The 20878-nt window shown below is 39.0% G+C and overlaps 1 protein-coding gene across 2 annotated transcripts in view; it reads right to left on the reverse strand.

Moving 5' to 3' along the window:
- The window catches only part of LOC102200231 (netrin receptor UNC5D-like), a 183036-nt gene that overhangs the window by 53360 nt on the left and 108798 nt on the right, over nucleotides 1-20878 (reverse strand). For both annotated transcript variants that reach the window (XM_005720159.1, XM_005720158.1), the window contains exon 2: nucleotides 19092-19298. In XM_005720159.1, coding sequence (XP_005720216.1) covers nucleotides 19092-19298 — 207 coding nt within the window. The remainder of the gene's footprint in view (nucleotides 1-19091; nucleotides 19299-20878) is intronic.

The raw sequence follows: 20878 nt of genomic DNA on the forward strand, positions 1-20878 counted from the left end.
CATGAAGAGGATGATGTGGACAAAATACTCATTTGCCTAATAATTCTGCACTCCCTGTAATCCAGTTTCATCCTTTTCTCTCAGCATTACGTTCCTGTGTAAACGTCCCAGTAGCAGTTTAAGAGTCGGGCAAGTCAGTATTTTCTCATTCGCATACAGCATTAATAAAGCCTGGACTTCACCAGCGGTCCACTTCTCAGCATATTCGGCTATTTTTAGAGCTAAATGTTGTTTACACAGCTGATGTTTACATGGACTTTTTTTTATCAGGCTGGTTGCCAGGTCTGCGGCGCCATAAAACATACGCCTCACCAAATGACTGTACACCCTGAACCTAAGAGTAAGATATGCAATTGTCAATACAGAGAAAATACGAGCTGCTAAAATAGTAGTAGTTTTTTAAGTACACTACAGTGCATGGACAATAGAAAACTGGTCCAGTTGATCCACTGGGCTTATGAGTATGAAAATAATTTAAAGGTAAGGAGACTAGTTAATGGGGTGGTCATATTGCCTCTTTATTGAGGCAACATGATGATGATCAGTTTCTTTATCTGTTGGATAACCAAATCACAATGGTGAATTTAATGAAACTTGATGGGAAGGTGGAACATGGGGAAAGAAAGAACTCATTAAATTTTGGGGCAGATCGGGATTATAATAGGTCACTTGTCTCGGTGGAGGATGTGAGCTCCAAATGCAGAGCTTCTCATCATTATTAATGATGAGAGAAGCAGAAAAAAAACAACAAAAAACCCAACAGTTTGCTGTCCCTGATGCCAAATTTTAAGCTGAAAGCAGGCGAAATTTATTCTGAGGTGAAGGGAGCTACAGCTCTGCAGACTTAGTGCAAAAACACCTTTCTCTGGCACACAGTCACCATTAAACAAAAATTAAAAGGAAGAAAATACAAGTGACGTCTTCCCTGTCAAGCTGTTTATAATTATGCAAAAGCAAACTTACAAAAAATAATCTCAGTATGCTTATATGTCTTTCCCTCACAAATGTGTACAAATCCTTGAGAAACTGGTAATAAAAGCCCAAATTGGAAGGGTGGGTATTGTCTCTCTGGCTGTTCTTTTGAAAGTTATTCCGAGTACAAGCTTCCACCACATTAGGCAGAGATCAAAGGGTCTATTCCCTTTTTTCAAGTGTCCTGAAATACCACTAAGTGACACCATGTTAGAGAAATTATCCAATAACTGCTCAGTCATGCTGGTCCTGATGGTGCATTCAGGAATACTAACATCCATTCACTTCCTTGCACGCGCCTGTCCCTAGGTGCCCGTTTATTTCTGTTTTACCACTTTTTCCCTCCTGTGCTCATTCTGCTTTCCCTTCAGGCTCATGCCAATAGCTTTTGACAGTGCACCACAAAGCCCTGACAACAGACCTCAATGAAGAGTAAGCTTCTCTTGCCTCTTTAATCATGTACACTAATATATCTCTAATCTAGCCTTCACAAGAGACATACCAATCCTGATGCTCACGTACCGTTCTGGGTTGCTCTCATTCTCTCTTTCCTTCACTGTCTCTCTTTTAGTGCATTTGGCATGAGGCCTGTGGTGTCTTCCTACTAGCTTTAGTCTATTGTTTCGCCTTGGCTGAGTTGATGAAGAGGCCCTAGGAGAGCCAGGCAGCGCCAACTACAAGTGGCTTGATCCGACAGGGCCTGACTAGTCCGGCTCAGCTCAGTCCACAGGATGTCTCTGTCGTACTTAACGCCACAGCAAAAGGGGATTTTCAGCATTCTGTTTGTCGGAGGGATCCTTCTGAGGCAGCTGTGTACATAGTTAGTGGGTGACACGGCGTGGGCTGAGGGTTGAGGTGGATGGATATAGCTTTAGGAAAGCGTCTGTCTGATGTGAACCCAGCTTTGGGGAAATGTTTGTGTGATGTGACATTGCGGCATGCATCTCAGCATGTGGGGGCTATGAGGGTTGGCTGAAGGCCAGACACAGACGAACCCTGCTAGACAAGCGGAACATGCTCCCAGCAACATCTTCAGTCTGGTCCCAGCTGTGTGTGTCATACTTAATCCTGGAACCAAAGGGACGCATTACTTCATGCATAAAAAAATCATGATAATTCAGCCATTAAAATGCTGCGAGTCCTTATTTGTGTCATTCCCCCAGTTGCCTTGTTTATGTTTATCCAAAAACCGCATGGATGCTTATTAGGAACCACTTCTGCATACATAAGTAGTTTTCACTCTGTGGGCCACTTCATTTGTTTCACTTACATTTCTTTAACTAATAGTTTGCGACACTTAGAGACTCGAAGGCACCTCGCTTTCCTCTCACCAGTCCGCACCTTCCTTTCTTTGTTGTGACTTTATGCATGGCTGATGGTATCACGCCGACTTCTAGGATCACAGTGCACAGCAGTGGGGTCAGTCTGCTGACAGGACATCAACAGGAATGGATATCCATACTTCCTGTGTGCAGTGGGCACTCACACACTCTCCTTTAATCAGTTCATCACTAGATCTGCATGAGCTGCTATCCTCTCCTTCTCGAGACAACCAATGTAGTATCCATTTTCAGCCTCTCATTCGCTCCACAATCATCCTCTCTATTTCCAATGTCCTCTTTCTCCTATTATCCCCTCTTTCTCTTATCTCTCAATCAGAGTATCATGCTTTCAGCTGAAGTCTATTGGCACAGATATCCCCTCTGTTCCACCTTCCTATCTCCTCTTCTTTCACTCTGTCCTTCAATTATCTTTTGAGTTCTATCACTCATTTCCATCTCTCAAGCTCTCTTACAGCACTTCAGAAGAGACAGAAATAAAGTCATCATACTCGGGTCAGAGCATGTGGTGCGCTGTCTTGTCTTTAGAATCTTAAGCCAAGCCCATTTCCAACCAAAAAGCAGAAACTCATAGATTTAACGCGCACACAGATTTGATGCTACTCCCTAAAAACATAGTTTATCTGTGTGTGTTGTTTTCCTGAAGGGAGGCTAGAATGTGGGTAGTGATGATTACATGGAATATCCAGCGTAGCTCTGTCTGCCTCAGGTTTAGAAAAATGAGCAATCACAAAGGGATAAGTAAATAGATTACGTTGTTGTACCGTTCAGCAGTAATTGTGGTGTCCTATATGCCGGTCAGCGATGCATTTGTTTTTCTAAGAAAATCCAAACTATAGGTTTGTACTCAGAGTGAATATAAAGATGCCTTCCGATCAAATTTCCAGCAATTTAAAAATCATTTAAGCCTTTGGGGTGCTAAACTTTCTATGCCATAATTTAGTTTGTCTCTTCTTTTCTTTTCTCCCACAGTAAATTTCACTTTCTCCATATCTTGTCTAATGTTTCATCCATTAGACAAGACAACCCCTCAGAGTTTCAGGAACTGCATAACAATGTATGAATATGGATATGAATATGTTCCCTACAGAAAGCTCTCTGTTTGTGTTTATGTCAGACTCCCATTACTGTCAGTGCCGATCATTCTCATGTTTCAAAGTTGCCTTTAGTGCTAAAGCTAAGGCATGCATACATTAATGGCCCATTTAGCAAAGTCGGTCTATTTGGTTAATACCAACCACCCATTTTTGATGCGCCAAACACAGTATGCAGTTACACTTCTCAAACAGTCATAGATACCCACAGGGAAATTGACTTATTGCATAAATATACAAATACAACATGCATTTAGATTTTGGTAAGATGCTGTAAATTCAGTCAGGCTACGCCACCTATTCCTCGCCAAGACTTACATTATGGTTCCTTCCACCCTTGCTTTTTGACTTCTGTTATTGCTTTCCTGCATTAATTAACAGTGTGCTGACCAAACTACTGAAAACCTGTACTACACTAAAAGTTAACTATCTCATTGATAACTCTAAGAACTCTAATGATAAACCCTTTCACTGGGTGGTGAATGAACTGAACTTTAGTCATTTGCAGTCTTGTCAAAACACATCATCTAAGGGTGTTATGTTTATCATCTCATATTAAATGTGTCAAAAAAAGAATCATGTGTGACATCATATATACCATGGTGTGATGCAGCACAAACTATATGCAAAGGTGTTACCATAGTCAGATAAGCAGCTAAGGAAAGGATTTGCTACTCTGTCATGTTGGACAGGTTGTGTTAGGATTATTGGAAGAAAGGGATACAATTCAATGTAGTTTTTAAACAAAGCACAGAGTGTGTGCTTAGCAACAATATATCAAGTGATCTAACTCACTCTCTCTTCCAACATCAACTGAAAATATAAACTAAACCTCTACCAAACTCATTGTTTCCAGTCTCTATCAAGACACTAAAGAGTAGCATTTGAGTGCTTGGATGGACTGATGAAGCATTTGTTGAAACATCTGTGTGTGTGTGAATGTTGATTTTTCAAAATTGTTTTTTAGTTATTAAATTATTAAATAGTTGTTTTTACTGCACTTTAATGGTTAAAGTGAAACAAATTACAAATAATTAATAATTCGTTTGAAAATTTCATCTTTAATTGTTAATAAACAGCCTGCCAATACCCCTGTCTATTTTTTCAAACATTTGCTGGTTTATAATGTGTTTTGTTGATTGTGAGGATAAGAATTTCTGCCCTTTAAGTCTTACTTTTTATAAGGATGCAAGACATGCATGCTTGGTGATTACTAGGGATGGGTACCGGTATCTGGTGCCACTAGAAGTGCCCTCATTTCTAAAACCTGCGTACAGACACACCCCTCATTTCTAAAACCTGCGTACAGACACACCCCTCATTTCTAAAAAATGAGGGGTGTGCAAACCCAGGAGGGAGGTTGAACGTCTGGTGACCTGGTGCAGCCACAACAACCTGGTGCTGAATGCCCAGAAGACAGTGGAGATTATTGTGGACTTCAGGAAGCACACAGCCCCACTCCCCCCCATCATCCTGACTGACACCCCCATCACCTCTGTGGACTCATTCCGCTTCCTGGGTACCACCATCACCCAGGACCTGAAGTGGGAGCCCACCATCACCTCCGTCATCAAGAAAGCCCAGCAGAGGATGTACTTCCTGAGGCAGCTGAAGAAATTCAACCTGCCAACACGGACGATGATGCAGTTCTACACTGCAATCATCGAGTCCATCCTCACCTCCTCCATCACCGTGTGGTACGCTGGAGCCACTATCAGGGACAAACAGAGACTGCAGCGTGTTGTGCGCTCTGCTGAGAAGGTGATTGGCTGCAGACTCCCATCTTTGCAGGACCTGTACACCTCCAGGACACTGCGGCGTGCAGCTCGGATCTCAGCTGACCCTTCTCACCCTGGACACAGTCTGTTTGACCTGCTCCCCTCAGGCAGGAAGCTCCGGTCCATTCGCACCAGAACCTCGCCATAAGAACAGTTTCTTCCCCTCTGCTGTTGGACACATGAACAATAACCACATGACTGTCCCCGCCACTAACACATGACCCTACGCTGTGTCACTGCATCATTTCATGTTTGGCACCGATCACCACCTGCACTCATGTATATATCTTTCTACGTAGCACTCATAAGTCTTATTCTCATGTATATATCTCATGTATATCTCATGCACATATCTTTCTTTATAGCACTTTAATTCTTATTGTTTGCACTGAAGCACCGCAGCAATTTCCTAATGTTGTAAACCTCAACATCTGGCAATAAACCCCATTCTGATTCTGATTCTGATTCTAGAAGTGCCCTCATTTCTAAAACCTGCGTACAGACACACCCCTCATTTCTAAAAAATGCGCACAGACACACCACAGTTCTTTTTTTTCCTGAAATGTCATACACTTTGGATTCTAGCCAATTATTTTACCTTTGCAAGCGTAGTAGGCAATTTTGTGTTCTCCATTCTTTAAGCACCGTTTAAGCACCGGCACCGTGTCAAAAGTACCGGTTTGGTACTGGTATTGGATAAAACCTAAACAATACCCATCCCTAGTGATTACAGTCCTGTGTAGCCCTAACCCTCTGATGTCTAATTTTTGTTTTTGTTAAATTATTCTCTGAGCTCTTTGCAATCAGGAGGGAGCATAATCATTATAACTGACACACAGCAATAATTACTTACATTTTGTTTTCTAAAAAAGTCAAATTTTGCCTTTCCCTAAAATACAGGGACACCATATTGATCCCAGAATAAAATATGGTTTGATCACAGACCCTTTGTGGCACATAAAAATTGGCTGATTGTGAAGATCTAAAGCACAGAGTGCACACATAATAAAGAGCACGTTCATTGCTACATTTATGTATTATTATTCACTCCATTGCTATTGAAAATGAGGGTTCTCCCTCAATGTATTTTCTAGGATTTTAAATAAATGAAATGATTACAAGTGTTAATCTGACAGGGTCATGTTCTCTTATATTAGTAGTTTCAATATCAGTTTGCCCATTCATATCTCTCCAACCTGGATGGTGAAACACGGTTTCCCTCTGCAGTCTGCCAGATACTGTTAGGTCCATAATTTGTTGGACAAAGGCACAATTTTTGAAGTTTTGCCTCTCTACACCACCATAGTGTTGAGTTTAAATCAAACAGCCAATGTTTGAAGTGGATACTTTCAGCTTTAATTCAAGGGATTTTGCACAAAAAAAACGAAAGAAAGAAAGAATAGAGGGTCCCCCATTCTCAAAGGCTCAAAATTAACTGAATAACTGACTGACAAGAAGTTACATGGACAGGTGGGGTCCATTCCCTTCTTATTTCAGGACAAATGAAGTAGACTTAATATCTGAAGTTTATTATTAGTGTTACATCTATGCTTTCTAACTTTCTAATAATATCATTTTAAATGTGAAAGCTAAAAAGACATTTTAGTGCAAATGATGGAGGTGGTCTTTCAGCTGAAAAACCAAAATGAACCTATAGGAAAGACAGTAAAAACTTCAGGAGTTGCCGAGTCACCAATCTGGACCAACTCGGCAAAACAAAAAGGCCTGAAAGACCACAGAAAACAACTAAAGCACATGAATGAACTATTTTCATGGTTCAGAAAAGAAACTTCACAAAATGCAGACAAGTCAAAAACTTTTGTTAGTGTATCATTGCCAATGTATCATTGCCTGGATCTACAACTGTGCTTTCCATATATGTAAAACATGGTGGATGTATGGTTACCAATGGAACTGGGACACAAATGTTTATTGATAAAACTGTGACCGAAGTAGCAGTATGAGTTTGTCCTGTGAATCAAAAACAAACAGGCTCTGCTCATATTCAACCAAATGCTGCAAAACTGACAGGATCCCAAATGGATAAAGATTCACACCATACTGCAAAGTAAGTCACCTGATCTCACCTATAAAGAACATGCCTTTCAGGAACAGAAGACAAAAATAAAGGCAGAGAGAACCACAAACAAGCAGCAACTGAAAGTGTCAACTGTAAATTCTCATCTCAAGGGAGCAAAAAGCATCTGGTGATGTCCATGGGTTGTTGACTTCAGGGAGTCATAGCCTGCAAACGATTTACATGAATGATGTTACTTTGTCCAATTACTTTTGTACCTCTAACCAATGTGTTTTGTTTCTTAAGCCCTTCAAAATGCCTAAAAGATTAAACTACTTACTCATAATTGATCTTAGGTAGCTTATTAGCATTAATTAATTAGCTCCAACCTTTTAATTGACAACAGAATATCTTGAATATTCAGAGTATCTTATTCCCAGACAGAATTTCTGGCTCATCCAGATTAAATATATATGAATGTCAGGGACTCTTTTTACTCATTGAAATACAGAAACAGCAGGAGCAGAATGGATTGCATGCATTGCCCAAAACTTGCCACTTCTGAGAGGCGATCTAAATATTTGTGGCCGAAGACAGAAAATGAACACGTCTGGGCTGTAGCTCTGGCTGTTCAGTATGTTGGAACGTTTTGCCCTCTAGGAATAAGTCAGCCAAGTAAAAATTATGCGCTTTTTTAACCACTTGTGATATCATTAATGTAATTTTTACAATAACTGAACAAGAACCCGCCTAGAAGGCAAATAAAAATCTAGAAAATTCTTTTCTCTGATAGGGAGAGAAAAAAATAATACTGCAGTTTAGCCTCAAGAAGGAGATTTTGGTCGTCTCTTATTCCTTGTGGGCTGCTGACTTGGACTCTGTGACTGCAATTACATATTTCACTCTCATGCCTGTGACTGGATGCAGATGCCAAGTAAGTGACACATTATTTTTACTGTCTTGCCAATTATGAGTCAACCGAGTGGTCATTTTCTGCTTTGTGTTTGTTATAAAGTAAAGCATCCTCCCTTTGGATACCTCACCAACAGCTTACTTTTTATGACAGGCCACAAGTAGCACTTTTAAATGTTGGTGTTTTTCTCTTTGGTATTTTCATTTATTGCATAGTGTGTTTGGCACAAATGTGTGAGAAGAGGCACAGAGAGTAGTTGTAGTTTCATTCAAATGAGGTTGCACAAAAGCAAAGTGTTGGTATTTTTTGTGAAAGCTGGATCATAAGCATGCTGGGAATACACGCAGAAAAGAACCAGGTTCTGTCAGTTCTCACTGAGCCACAACTCCAGGAATAATGCTAAAAATTAAAATAATACATTTGAGTTAGCATTTACAAATGAGGAGACGAAGGTTCAGAAAAGATAATTCAACGAGTTGGAAATTAATAGGTGATACTAAGCACACACAGGTGCTTTATACTAAAAGAAATACGACAACCTTTTCCTTTAGTTACTTTAATTAAACATGCCTGTCTAAAGGAAGCAGGACAGCTTGGTGATAAATCTGCAGCCTCTAATTTGAAAAGTAGAGCACTGGGCAGAGCCATTGTGTGCAGTGATTCACTGTGTTTACATTGATTAAATCATGTGCAAACAGAAGTAGGCTGCTGCAGAATAACCACACAGACTTCTGCGCACATCAGACTGCTCAATTAGATCTTTGTTGTTGTGCCAGTGTATGTGACATCCCGTGGCTGCAACGGACACAAGCAGTTTAGGGTTAAAAAAGAAAAAAGAAATCAGACATGATTAAAAGTTCACACTGCTCTCATGACCATTAGTTCTCTTCTCACCCCCCCTCCTATCTGAAAACACCAGATTACCAGCAGGCAATATTCCCATGTGTCATGGCCTCCTTTTTTGTCTGGCAAAGTGGTGTTTTACTTTCAATTTTTGAAAAGCATTTTAGCTTTTATGTGATAAAAATACAAAAATCACAAATGTAGTAATGGCATTAATAAATTATTCCTATTGTGTTTTTTGATTTCTATAGTTAATGTACAGCCCAAACATTAGTTTAAGTACAGCAGATCACTAGAAAATCTAACTGGGCTATATCACACATCTCCACTATTTGTTATTGAATGCCACAGCATCTGTTTTCAGCTGCGGATTGTTTTGCCTTATTCACGTCAAACTCTGCATTATTCAGACAACATGCTTGGAGAAACTCTTTTTTTAGTGAGTTGTTTTCAAAACGCCACTCTGATTGCCAGATCTGTTCAAAAGGTATGAGAGCAGTAATGAGACTGTCGGAGAAGTTTAATGTTTGTCCCCACAGCCCTCCATCTTGTTGTCTGCTTTAGCTCTTCCCTCACTGATTCATGATTTTGATTAGCCCATCCAAAGCGTCTCCCCTTCATCCAACAATGCCTGGCGTCGCGCAAGAAACTTTGCTTTTTGTAACAGCTCAAAAAACTGTATCTAAATGGGAGAGCTTGGAATTTGGGGGTTAGGAGTAATTCACCTTTGTGATGAGAGCAAAAAAATAAGACTGATGCTGATCTCATGTCTCATGGGATGAACAGCTAGCCTGACTCTGTAACAAAAGGCCATCTTCCAGCACCTCTAAACTGCAGGTGCACAGCAGCTATATATATACGCCCCCCATATATATATATAGCTGCCTCATTTTGTTTTATATTTGCAAACATCTTAGTTCTCCGGGCTTCTTGAAGGACTTCTTTGGATGTTGGCTGCCTTTTGCTCTGTTCTCTGTCAAGGTGATCCCACACTGCTTCAATAGTGTTGAGGAAAACCAGTTCATGACCGATAGTCTTCATTGTGTGTATTTTTCTATCCAAGTATCTATCCAGGCTTCTACTACATTGGCAGTGTGTTTGGAATTGTTGCTATGCTAAAAAAATTGTAGCAATTTCCAGTTAGGTGCATTCCAGATGGTGTTACATAGTGGGTCAAAATACTGATGACACTTTTAAAGAATCCCCAACACCAGTGTCTGAAAGGCAACCATGATAAAGCCTTCACCAAGTTTTACAGATGGCTGTTGGCACTCACTGTTTATGCCTCTCTCCTGACCTCCTCTCTACGTATTGACACATATTTGAACCAGAAATCTCAGATCTGGATTCATCACTCCATAAGACCCGATGACACTTCAATTCAGTTCCTGTGTAATTGGCAGACTTCAGCCTTTTCACCCTATTTTCTTTTTGTTAGGAATGGCAGCCACCATTTCTGATGAAACTTCGGTGAACAGTAGATAGATAAACTGAAGGTCCTGTGTTTGGTCTTTGCTGGATTATTTTCTTAAGAGCATTATTTCAGATACTTTTGATCTGCTGTAGATAGTTTTTCAGGCCTGAACCTTTATATTTTGTCCTCGAGTTGTCCATTTTTTCAAATTGAGAGGATTCAGTGTGCTTGAATGATTCCTAGGTCAATGTTACGGAGCTTACCAAATAAGTAAAAGTTACTTTGAAGCAAGTAATATACAAAGTCTGAGTGAAAAAGCAAAGAATGTCCAAAGAAAAACTCTAAAAACTTTCAGAAATAAACTACTGGTGGCTCGAGACGTTTGCACAGTAAAGTGAATAAAACGTGGTCAGTTGCAAAGCACTCATTCCCAAAGTTTAACCTATACAATCAAAAATCACCTCACTCAAATGCAAGAAAACCTATAAAACTCAAATGGTTTCCACAATGCTTGGAAATTCAGCATTCAGTGTCATCATTTATCTCAGCAAACATTTCTGTATTGATAGAGGAAATATATTTCAGGGTGACAGCGCACCATTGCCCACTTAATGGTTTGAATAGCACAACAACGTTATTATTCATGGATAATGATAACAAATGAACATTCATTAGAGGTTCTACAACCTACACTATATATCTCAGTGACATGGTTTGATTCTTCAGAAAACAAGAAATTATACCTTTAACTCTTTCAGCACTTTGGCTGTTTACCACTTAGTAACTAAATGCAAATGAAAAGGCACTTCTATCTTTCTGTAGACACACTTTGTCAAGAAGAAAATACATAACCTCAAGTGAAGAAAGACAGTGACCCTGTTGCTCAGTGCTGTCTCAGAGAAGTGGTAAGAGTTCAGTTACATACACAGCAGCATCCTGGAATAAATAGATATGATCTGCACAAAAAAAAAAAAAAAAACCTCAGTAGTTTTGGTGTTAAAGTTTAAGCTGAGTCACGATCAGCTCCCAGAGGACATGAATTAGAGGTATAAAACACATATTTAGCCATTACATGCTGTTAAAAATATTTTACTGTGCTACACATCTTAAAAGTTGTGAAACTCATGATTCATCAATGCTCTGCTTATTGCACTTAATCTGTTGATGGACTCACATTTGTACAGCGCTCTTCTAATCTTACTGTCCATTCAAGGTACTTTCACACTGTAAGTCAAATTTACACACCCATAGGCATACGGTGGTTTTATCTATCACTCACTCACATACCGCAATTTGAGGTTCAGTATCTTATCTCTACTCAAGCTCCTCTAGTTCCTGAGCCAAAGCCACCACTTTACACATCTACATTTCTTTTCCTTTTTTACAGCGTTGCCTCCTGGGAGGGACATATATAAGGCTAAATCTGAGGAAAACAGAACAACACAATGGTAAATGTATATCTGCCTTGCTGAGTTACCTGCCTCTGGAAAGATACAGTCCATCCTGTGCCTTAAACCCCCTGGGCAGACAGTGTTATGGCATGTGTTGCTGAGTCTGTCTGCATTTAATTCACAGCTTACTGCTTTAATAGCTACAGCACCCTGCTCTCTCCTGAACCCAGTGGCCATTCTACCACCTGAGTCAGACTATAATAGGTTGTCCAGAGATATAGCTGTTCAACTGCCTCCTACAGATGAAGCTTGATGGGGAGCCAGTGTCTAAGGCAAGATGCTCATTTTCTCAACATGGGCTTCGTTGGCTCAGCTCTGTCTGTGTGTAACATAGATATGGCTGGTAACGGATACTGTTCGAAAAGGCCCACGAAATCTTTGGTCAGGTTGAAAGAAATCCTCTGTGTTTATGAAGTCTCAGTACTAAAGCATGGCCAAGAAGCAAAGCCACATATCACTATGGTAACCAAACAGCTTGGGGTTTCAACAGGTCATACTGTCTTATTACATGCATGCCTTAGAGCTTAGGTTTAGTAACTAGGTAAGACAAAAAAGTGAGAAAAAGAGCAGAAGTCATCAAAATACATTAATGTGAGAGAAAGGGAAAAAATATAAATCAGATCAATTCTATTGTATTTACACAGCAATGATGACATACATAGTAAGGCCAAGACCTTATAGTACTCAACTGTTTCGCAGTGGGAAGGAAAAACACAATTTTAAATAGGAAGAAACCTCAGACAGAACCAGGCTCAGTAAGAGTGACCATCTGCTGAGACCCGAGAAGAAGAAAACACACATTACTTTCCAAGCATGCAGCATATGTGAGTGAAAAAGTGTCTGTGAAAGAGAAGCTGTCATTTCACCCCCCTGAGAGTCAGTGTGATGTGCAGTCTGACTGTCTTAGCCATGCTAAGGGCTCTGTGAGCAATAGCTTTAAGGTAGATTCTCATATAAACAAAGAGGACGGGTCAGTAATTGACAGGTAATGTTCAATATATAGGAAGAAAAATGAAAAACACCCGACCCAAAAATAGAGAAGAACCAAAGTCCTCCATCAAAGCAAGCTGGGCTTCAATAACACCTCAGCAGTGCCGCAAGCTGATCATCTCCATGCCAGTCCACTCTCAGGCAGTAATTTGTGACAAAGGAGCCTGAAGCAAGTATGTAATGTATAAAAAAGTTGAGCATTTCTGGATTCAAAAACATGCTTTTCATCGTTATAAACATGATTCTGAGTAAAATTCAGCTGAGGTATTTAAAATTAAAGGTTTATTAATCCAAATAATTAATCATTAAAGAAAAATGTGCTTGTTACTAACAGTAAATTTCACATGGTACTTACATAGAATTTACATGTATTCAAATGATTTAAGTCAGCATTTTGAGCACAGTTCATTTTTTTAAGCGTTTATTGTGAATCATTCTTTGATTGAGTTTAGGAAATGAGCTAATAATTTGAGATACTGGTTTCTGCTTTTAATGAGTCATACATAATACGTACATAATCATCATCATCAGAATGTCAGAAAATCATAATACGTGAATAGAATATCTTTTAGACATAAACTCAGACACAAAATGTAATGTTTTTTTATCCTTTCTTTGTCATTGAAAGAAAGGGTTACTTCTGAAAAGTAAACCTGGTATTGAGTTGCTAAACTAAATGATTAAGATGCAGTCTTATTTTCTCTCACCCCGTAGCAATAACGAATAGTTTTTCTATTTTGCTTGCAAATTGTGCTTTTATATAAAAAAGATCAAAGAATGCAAGTGGAAAAGGCATATTCTTTTTCCTCAGTACAAAAAAAAGAAGAGAAATTCACTTAAAAGTACTGTAGGGTATTAGAGAGCCACAAAGTGATGGGTAATAATGCTGCTGGCTATTATTTTTTCCATTTTAGTTGCAAAAGCTCATTACAATTTAACTGAACAAAACAAATAAATATGGAATGGGGTGATATCTGAAAAAAATGGTATAGGGGAAAAAATTATGCTGCGCTCGAAACAACAACTCCACAGTGCACAAATGATGTGTTAAGAAATGATAATTTCAAGATTTGAAGCGATTTACTGCCTTCAAAGGGAGACTGTCAGAGTATGCAGTCACATCCAAGTGTGGGCTGTCACAAATGTCCAGGTCCAGTGTTTTTTAAAATCTAATGATACTGGCATTAATGTCGAAACATTTTGTTCTGTACTATTTCAGCCATCATCCAATCAAGTAGCTTTATGAGTTTGTAGACACTTAACGTAACGCCAGAGGGTCACAGCTTCATGCTTGTTCTCCCCAGCTCCACACCAAACTGCTCCATTTATTTTCAGTTTCTCTCTGCAGTGTCGGGTAACATGGTTGTGCACTGAGATGGTCAATAATGAGACAAATGTCCTCTTAACGAATACAAAATCCTTTTGAGACATTCTGACAAGTAGGATATATTTAGTGTTGTGTTTCTGCCCATCCAGTAAATCCAGTATTCAGTTGCTAGTGTGCGAGCGGGAAACTTTTCTTTTCTTTTCCCCCCAGAGGGCCACACTGGCTAAGATAAATTAAGGGCCACACATTGAATAATTGGATTTAAACATGAAGTGCAGAGCTGAATTATTTTAAACTCAATCAATCTGGTAGCTATGGCAGATCATTTTACAGTGAGCTATTTTTCAACACAGAAATGCTGATCCCTTGTTTCAAAAAGCAAGAACTTCTTTACAGAAAATATAAACTTTTTAAAAAACTTTAAGATTACTTACATAAAACAATCCATTTACCCTCATGCAAACTTTTTAATTTACCATACATTTTACATGAACCACTGCAATTGTCCATGATAAAACACACTGCACTATGTTATGAATATATAATAGGTTGGGCATGAATGACATATGTTGAATGTGAAACATGCAAATGTAGAATGTAGCATTGCATTTTCTCAATCAAAAGAATTTATAATAAATGTTTTTTCAAACCATATAGTATTAATAATCGCTGTATATCTGATAATGTTTGTGCAAAGTGTTGCTGAGATATAACACATACAGACATATATACACTACAGTCATTACAGTAAGGTAAGCAGATTATTTTATAATCATGAAAATGTACAATTTATCATTAGGGTGCATTGACCAAAGAAAGTATCAATAACAGACACTTATAATGAATACATTAAACTCAAATAATTTCTGCTCTCTAATTAATTTTACTGTTTTCACTGGTGTATCTACCTCAGAGTTTAATACTACTTCAGCATGGACTAACGTGCCTGAATGAAGAACTTAATAGGCTAGTATTTATTGTTTCTGAACATGCATAGGCTCATATTCTGTCACGGCGAGTGAGATGAGCTGTGTGGAAGAAATAAAGAAGGATCCAAACGCAGGCACTTATAAAGGTGTGAGGGTGGTTTATTAAACACAAAAATATAGATGGACAAACGGTAAACGGAGAACTAAACTATACTGGGACAACTAAACTACTGAGCCTGAACGAGAACACGAACCTGAACATGAAGGAAGACGGAAGATATGACCGTGACAGCAGGGAGAACACACGAACAGAACATGGTAGATACACAGACGGACCAGCAACTACAATAACAGAAGACACGACTTAAATACACACAGAGAAACACAGGGAGATTACACACAGGTGGTGGACACAGCTGGGAGCAATTAACGAGACGAGACAAGAGGTAAAACTGAACACATTCACAAGAGACGCAGACCTTCACAATAAAACAGGAAACAAGACCTCACTACACAAAGACGCAGACTCGACACTGAGACACAGACAGAAAATGACACACGGAACTAAACCCACACAAAACATGAGAACGCAAATCCTAAACCACAAGTAAACAGAAACATGGAGCTCTAATAATACGCAACTCAAACAATAGGCAACAATTCCTTAAACCTGAATAAACAGAACATAGAATTCAAATAGTAACTAACAAATCACAAATAATCAAGAAACACCAGACAACCCCAAAGCACTCCAAGATGCAGAATAAACCAAAACATAAGGAACTCAAAATGCTGAGTCGAACGGACCCAGAACCGTGACATATACAATACACGAGTAATGAAATAACTCTGGCATGGGTTAGATGTTGAAATATGCAGCAGAGGTCAGATGTCTATCTATCAGTCGGGATCTGTAACATGTGTTTGCTTGCACACGTGTGTTTGCTTACACACATAAGAGGAGGGAATATCAGTAACTAGCAGTACAGACTCGCTGTGTTTTTCTTAACCTCAAGAAGCGAGCAAATATTTTTTAGTGACTGTTTTGTCTTCCTGAATATGTGCCACATGCGTGTGTTTAGTGACTCTGAGGCCTTCTAGTCACTATAAACTCCTCTACGTTCATCAGCTTGTCACTGACTTTGCCCTTATGTCCTTCAGTGTTCAGGTCAACCAGCAAGCTCTGGGTCTAAAAATATGTCATCACCAAAAACAGCACTTCCAGAAATGCCCACTTGAATCTGGCTTCCAAACACAGACTGTATAAAATATGGAAATATCCCACTGAATCATTAAGGCTATTTAATGCCATCTATCCATTCTATGGTTGACGCCTGAGCCACAAAAACTGGGTCCATTTGACATGAGCCCCTCACCAAATACTGAGCACCTCACCCTCCCACTCCCACTCTTCAGAGGGAGATCATTTGTCCTGCGTGAATCCACAGTTTCATTCTTTGGTCACTACCCATAGCTAGTGGCGGGTGAGGATGTTGACTTCACTTTCACGTTCAGTTCTCTCTTCATCCTAACAGACCACTACACCTATTACATTACTGCAAACACTGCACCAATCCATCTGTCAGCCTCCTGTGTCCTCACTTGTAAGCAGACCCTGAAATGAGGATGATGATGGACCCCTTGTAGCTCCCAAATATGACATCTCCAAAAATGGTTTTCTAAGCTGAAATGAACCAATACGCAGCTAGGTGCCTAAACTGACAGAGAAACTGTGTAAACGCTATCCCGCGACCATCACAGGCAACAGTTCTAGCTGCAATGCTGTCTTCTCTCCCAGTTCTCAAATACTTATAAAAGTTATACTAGTTGGCTAACAACAATGGCTACCCCTTTTACCAAGATGGTGACAATGAAAATAAAACAGACTTCACACAGAAGTCGATGACATCACTGTGGCTAGATCCATATTTTCCACCTTCTGTGCTTTTCAAGTATAATTAACCCATTTCGAAACTCTTGTTGTAACATAGTTTAAGCACTTTATCAGGAAAAGGGAAATATAATTTGGTTTTTAGGAAAAAAGCAAAACATAAACAAACAAACAAAAGCTGGCTTCAAAATAGCAGTGTAGAGTAGTAGTGTAACAATAAGACCAGACTCAAAAGCCAGTGTGTAGTATGTTTTGATGCATGGTCCGGCTGTGTGTAGGCAGGAATGGAGGACCCAAATGTAGACTCAAACACGGAGACAGAAACTTAAGCTCAAAAATTTAAGACAGTTTTCAGTGGGAGAAATGTTTTCGTCACTCATCCAAGTGACTTCTCAGCTGACTGCAGATTTTCCTAACCTTATAAACAGTACTTTTGCACAATGACTGAAACTAGCACCGCTGATCAACAATGGGCTGTCAGGTCAGTTTCTTGATCATGCTGTGTGTAGTATAATAATAATAATAAAATGAACCTCATCAGAGCTGAGAAAGACAGCAGAGTGGCATAGGGTTTTGGCTCCTTTAATAACATTCATCTGATCCTACTGCTTTAATAAACTTAAACTTAATTTATTAAGTGCAAGTAAAAAATGCATTATGCTTAACAGAACTGTTCCAAAGAGTCTGCAGTATAACTGTAATAAACAAAATATAAATCCTACTTGTAGGAGGATCAAGCTGTCACTTTATGGGGGTGGTTTCTACCAGTTTCTCTCTATATAGGTACATATGTGTATATGTTTGATCAAATATTTTATTAAATTACTTTGCAAGAGCTTCTTATCTTTACTTTCACCACATCTTTGGTGCTATAACAACAGTTGGAGGACAGAAAACAGTCCTCAGAATAGCATTAAAAATCTGAGTGAGTTTAACAATTCATCTAAATACAGATGTACATGGAAAACTTGAGTTTTTCTGTGTTCTGCCTCTGTTTTGCAAAAGTTCCTCAAAAGTTCAGAATAAACTATTACGATACATCTTCCAGCAGCCAGCGTTTAGAACATCCTGACACAGTCCAGGTCAGAAAAAACTATTTTACTTGAGGAGATACTATTCTGTCTCTGGAAACCCTTTGCCTTCTGTACATCCCTTTCCTTATGACCGTCCTACTGGAGACGGATATGAGTGGTGATAAAAAGCCAGATGGGAGCAGAGCTATGAATCCAGACTAGAGGCAGTAAAAATTTAGAGGTCCGTTGTTAGCAGTGAGAGGAATTAATGCATGCTACTGTGTGTTAAGTGAAGCACCAACCATCATTCAACTAATACATTTTTTTTTTACAGTTTTAATTTTTGAGTAACGGTGATTATGTGTATGGTGAACAAATGGATACAAGACCACAAATAAAACGAACGTTTTTTGAAATAAAAACAAGAGCTGCTTGCAAGATACGCTTGTAAAAAGTTAATTACAATACAAGCACATTATGAGGAAAAAGGGAAGTATAATTTAGTTTTTGTTTTACAGCTAAATTCGCTGTATAAACACAAGTGCAATCATGAGATATTTATACCCATCGTGAGGTGATGCAACAAAAACTGACAAGAGTATTAGAAAAGAAGGAAAAAATGCCTCTGTGGTCTGAATGGATTTATTTTGAAGTTAAAACAACAACTGGATTTCAGTAAGTTGCATCAGTAAAAGACACCATTCAGAGTTCAAAGTCTAATCCCAAAATTGAACAAGTTGATGCGTTTCATGCTCTAACAGTTGTCATTTCTGCTCAGATCAAATGTGACACAGAGTGTAGTCTGTAGAAGTGAGGCAAATACATTTACAGGGTTGGATGTAGCCGTAGGCATTGTCACAAAGCCCCATTAGCAAAGTTCCTGCTTGAGACTTTCAGTGCTTGCTGTCTGCGATATGAGTGATATTCACATAATGTAAAATGCCAGATACGGTTTGACAGGGAGGATGGAATTGAGTATTATGTGTACATTTACACATCATGTGTGTATACAACTCTTTTAATACACCATACACTATCGCTATACACACATCCTACACATTCATCTGCATGATTGTATCAAGGAAGTTATGTATGTTAAAAAAAAACAACTTTCTGTACCTGTTGTGAGGTCAGTGTGCTCTTGAGACATGTGCTGGCTCTGGTGGACCCATTCACCATTGCACTTGAAGAAGATCTGGAGCGCAGGCCGAGCTTGACACTGGAGCTTGATGGGATTACTTTTGACAATGTAGGCATCGACAGGCTCCTCCAGGAAGTGAGGCAGGGTCCCAGATTGTCCATGTTGGAGGGCTTCACCTCGTTGACCTAAAGGATTAAATGAGAACGAAATTCAGACTGATGAAACAATAATGCAAGATCATGTCTGATCATACCTTATCATTGTCATAGCAACCCCGAGCTCCTGCGCTCCCTAGTGCACGCATAACAAGACTAATTCAGGCAGATTTTGCAGCAAGAGCTGACACACAAGTGTGAGCATCCAGTGACATTGTAGTACACATAAAAAGAGCTACTTCAATAATTTTAACAAAGCACAGTGCTGTGCAACAAACACAATAAAACTTTTCTCACTAAAGGTCAAAACAAACTTGCTTCACCACAGGCAAAGACACACCGTCGACTACAACCCGTCTGCAAACCTGGAGATACTAGCAGCTGGTGATGTGCCACCCAAATGTAAACAAATTACTTGACCCTAAATGCAATATCCCAGTTAGAAAACATTTTTCTGTTAACTACACAATAATGTTGTGCAGGCACAAGGTTTACTTGTAGTCTGAACTAATTTACTTGAGTTACTGTTGATTGATTGATTGATTTAATCTTTATTTTGAACATGTTGAAAAAGTATAAAAAAATAGAATTAAAAGAGACAAATGAACAAAGCAAACAAAAGGAAAACGAGCAACCACAACTCCAAATAACGTCCATGTTCAAAAAGGAGCAGGAAGAAGCATAAGCTTATTTAATCCCACCCCTTTTCCACTATCTAGTATCAATAGACTACAGAAATACCTCCTCCATCATGGACTAGTGTCTCTAGCTGTCCTCAGATATTCACAAATGTACATAGGATGTGCTAGAAATCCATCATGAGCATCATTGGTATAGTTTATCATCACCAGCAGTTGTTTTAGTCACTGCCAAATGTCTTGATGCTGTTAATGATCTCAGGCCACCAAATCTGAATAACATTAAAGAGGAAGGTACTGAGGAAATTATGGATTTTCTCGCCAATCTGAACTGTAATGTTTTTTCTTATTTGCACTCCGAGGGTGATATCTCCTCTATATTTTTATGGAGGGCTTCTTTTGTTGTCATTACATTTCTTTAAACTGGATCATGCTGACACTTACTGTGCGAGTGAGTGGAGTCAGGTGGTTAGGACCCTGTGAAGACGTCAGTCACTCCTTGGGGCTTGGGGCACCAAACAGTTGCCTCCTTTTCCTGGTGGCAAGTGATGCCTCTGCCAGCACCACTCACTGATTAATACGTTAGAAGTAATTTGTTTAATTTGTATTATAGACATTTTTTTTCATCACTGCAGGTCAAAAAAATCATTTTCATCAATATGGTTTGGGTTTGTTTTTTTGTTTTTTAGTTTATTGTTTGGTTTGGACTGAAGACTTGTTTAATTTTATTTAACTGGAAAACTTTACAAATGCTGAGAGAAATAGGAAAGGAAATTCTTGATGCCAGAATAGCAGTCTAACCTAACCTGCTGCCTACAGCTGCATAATTACGCTACAGATTTCCACATCTCTCTTTCTATAGATCTACCTATTAACAACATGGGATATAAAAAGTGGAAGATTTTATACAGACACAGGTAGATAAAATGAGAAAAAATTAATAAGGTAAGGAGTTTTTAATATTTTTTAAAT

The sequence above is a fragment of the Pundamilia nyererei genome, unplaced genomic scaffold (assembly GCF_000239375.1).
Source record: "Pundamilia nyererei isolate P.nyererei 1_Seehausen unplaced genomic scaffold, PunNye1.0 scaffold00002, whole genome shotgun sequence".
Taxonomy (NCBI): Eukaryota; Metazoa; Chordata; class Actinopteri; order Cichliformes; family Cichlidae; genus Pundamilia; species Pundamilia nyererei.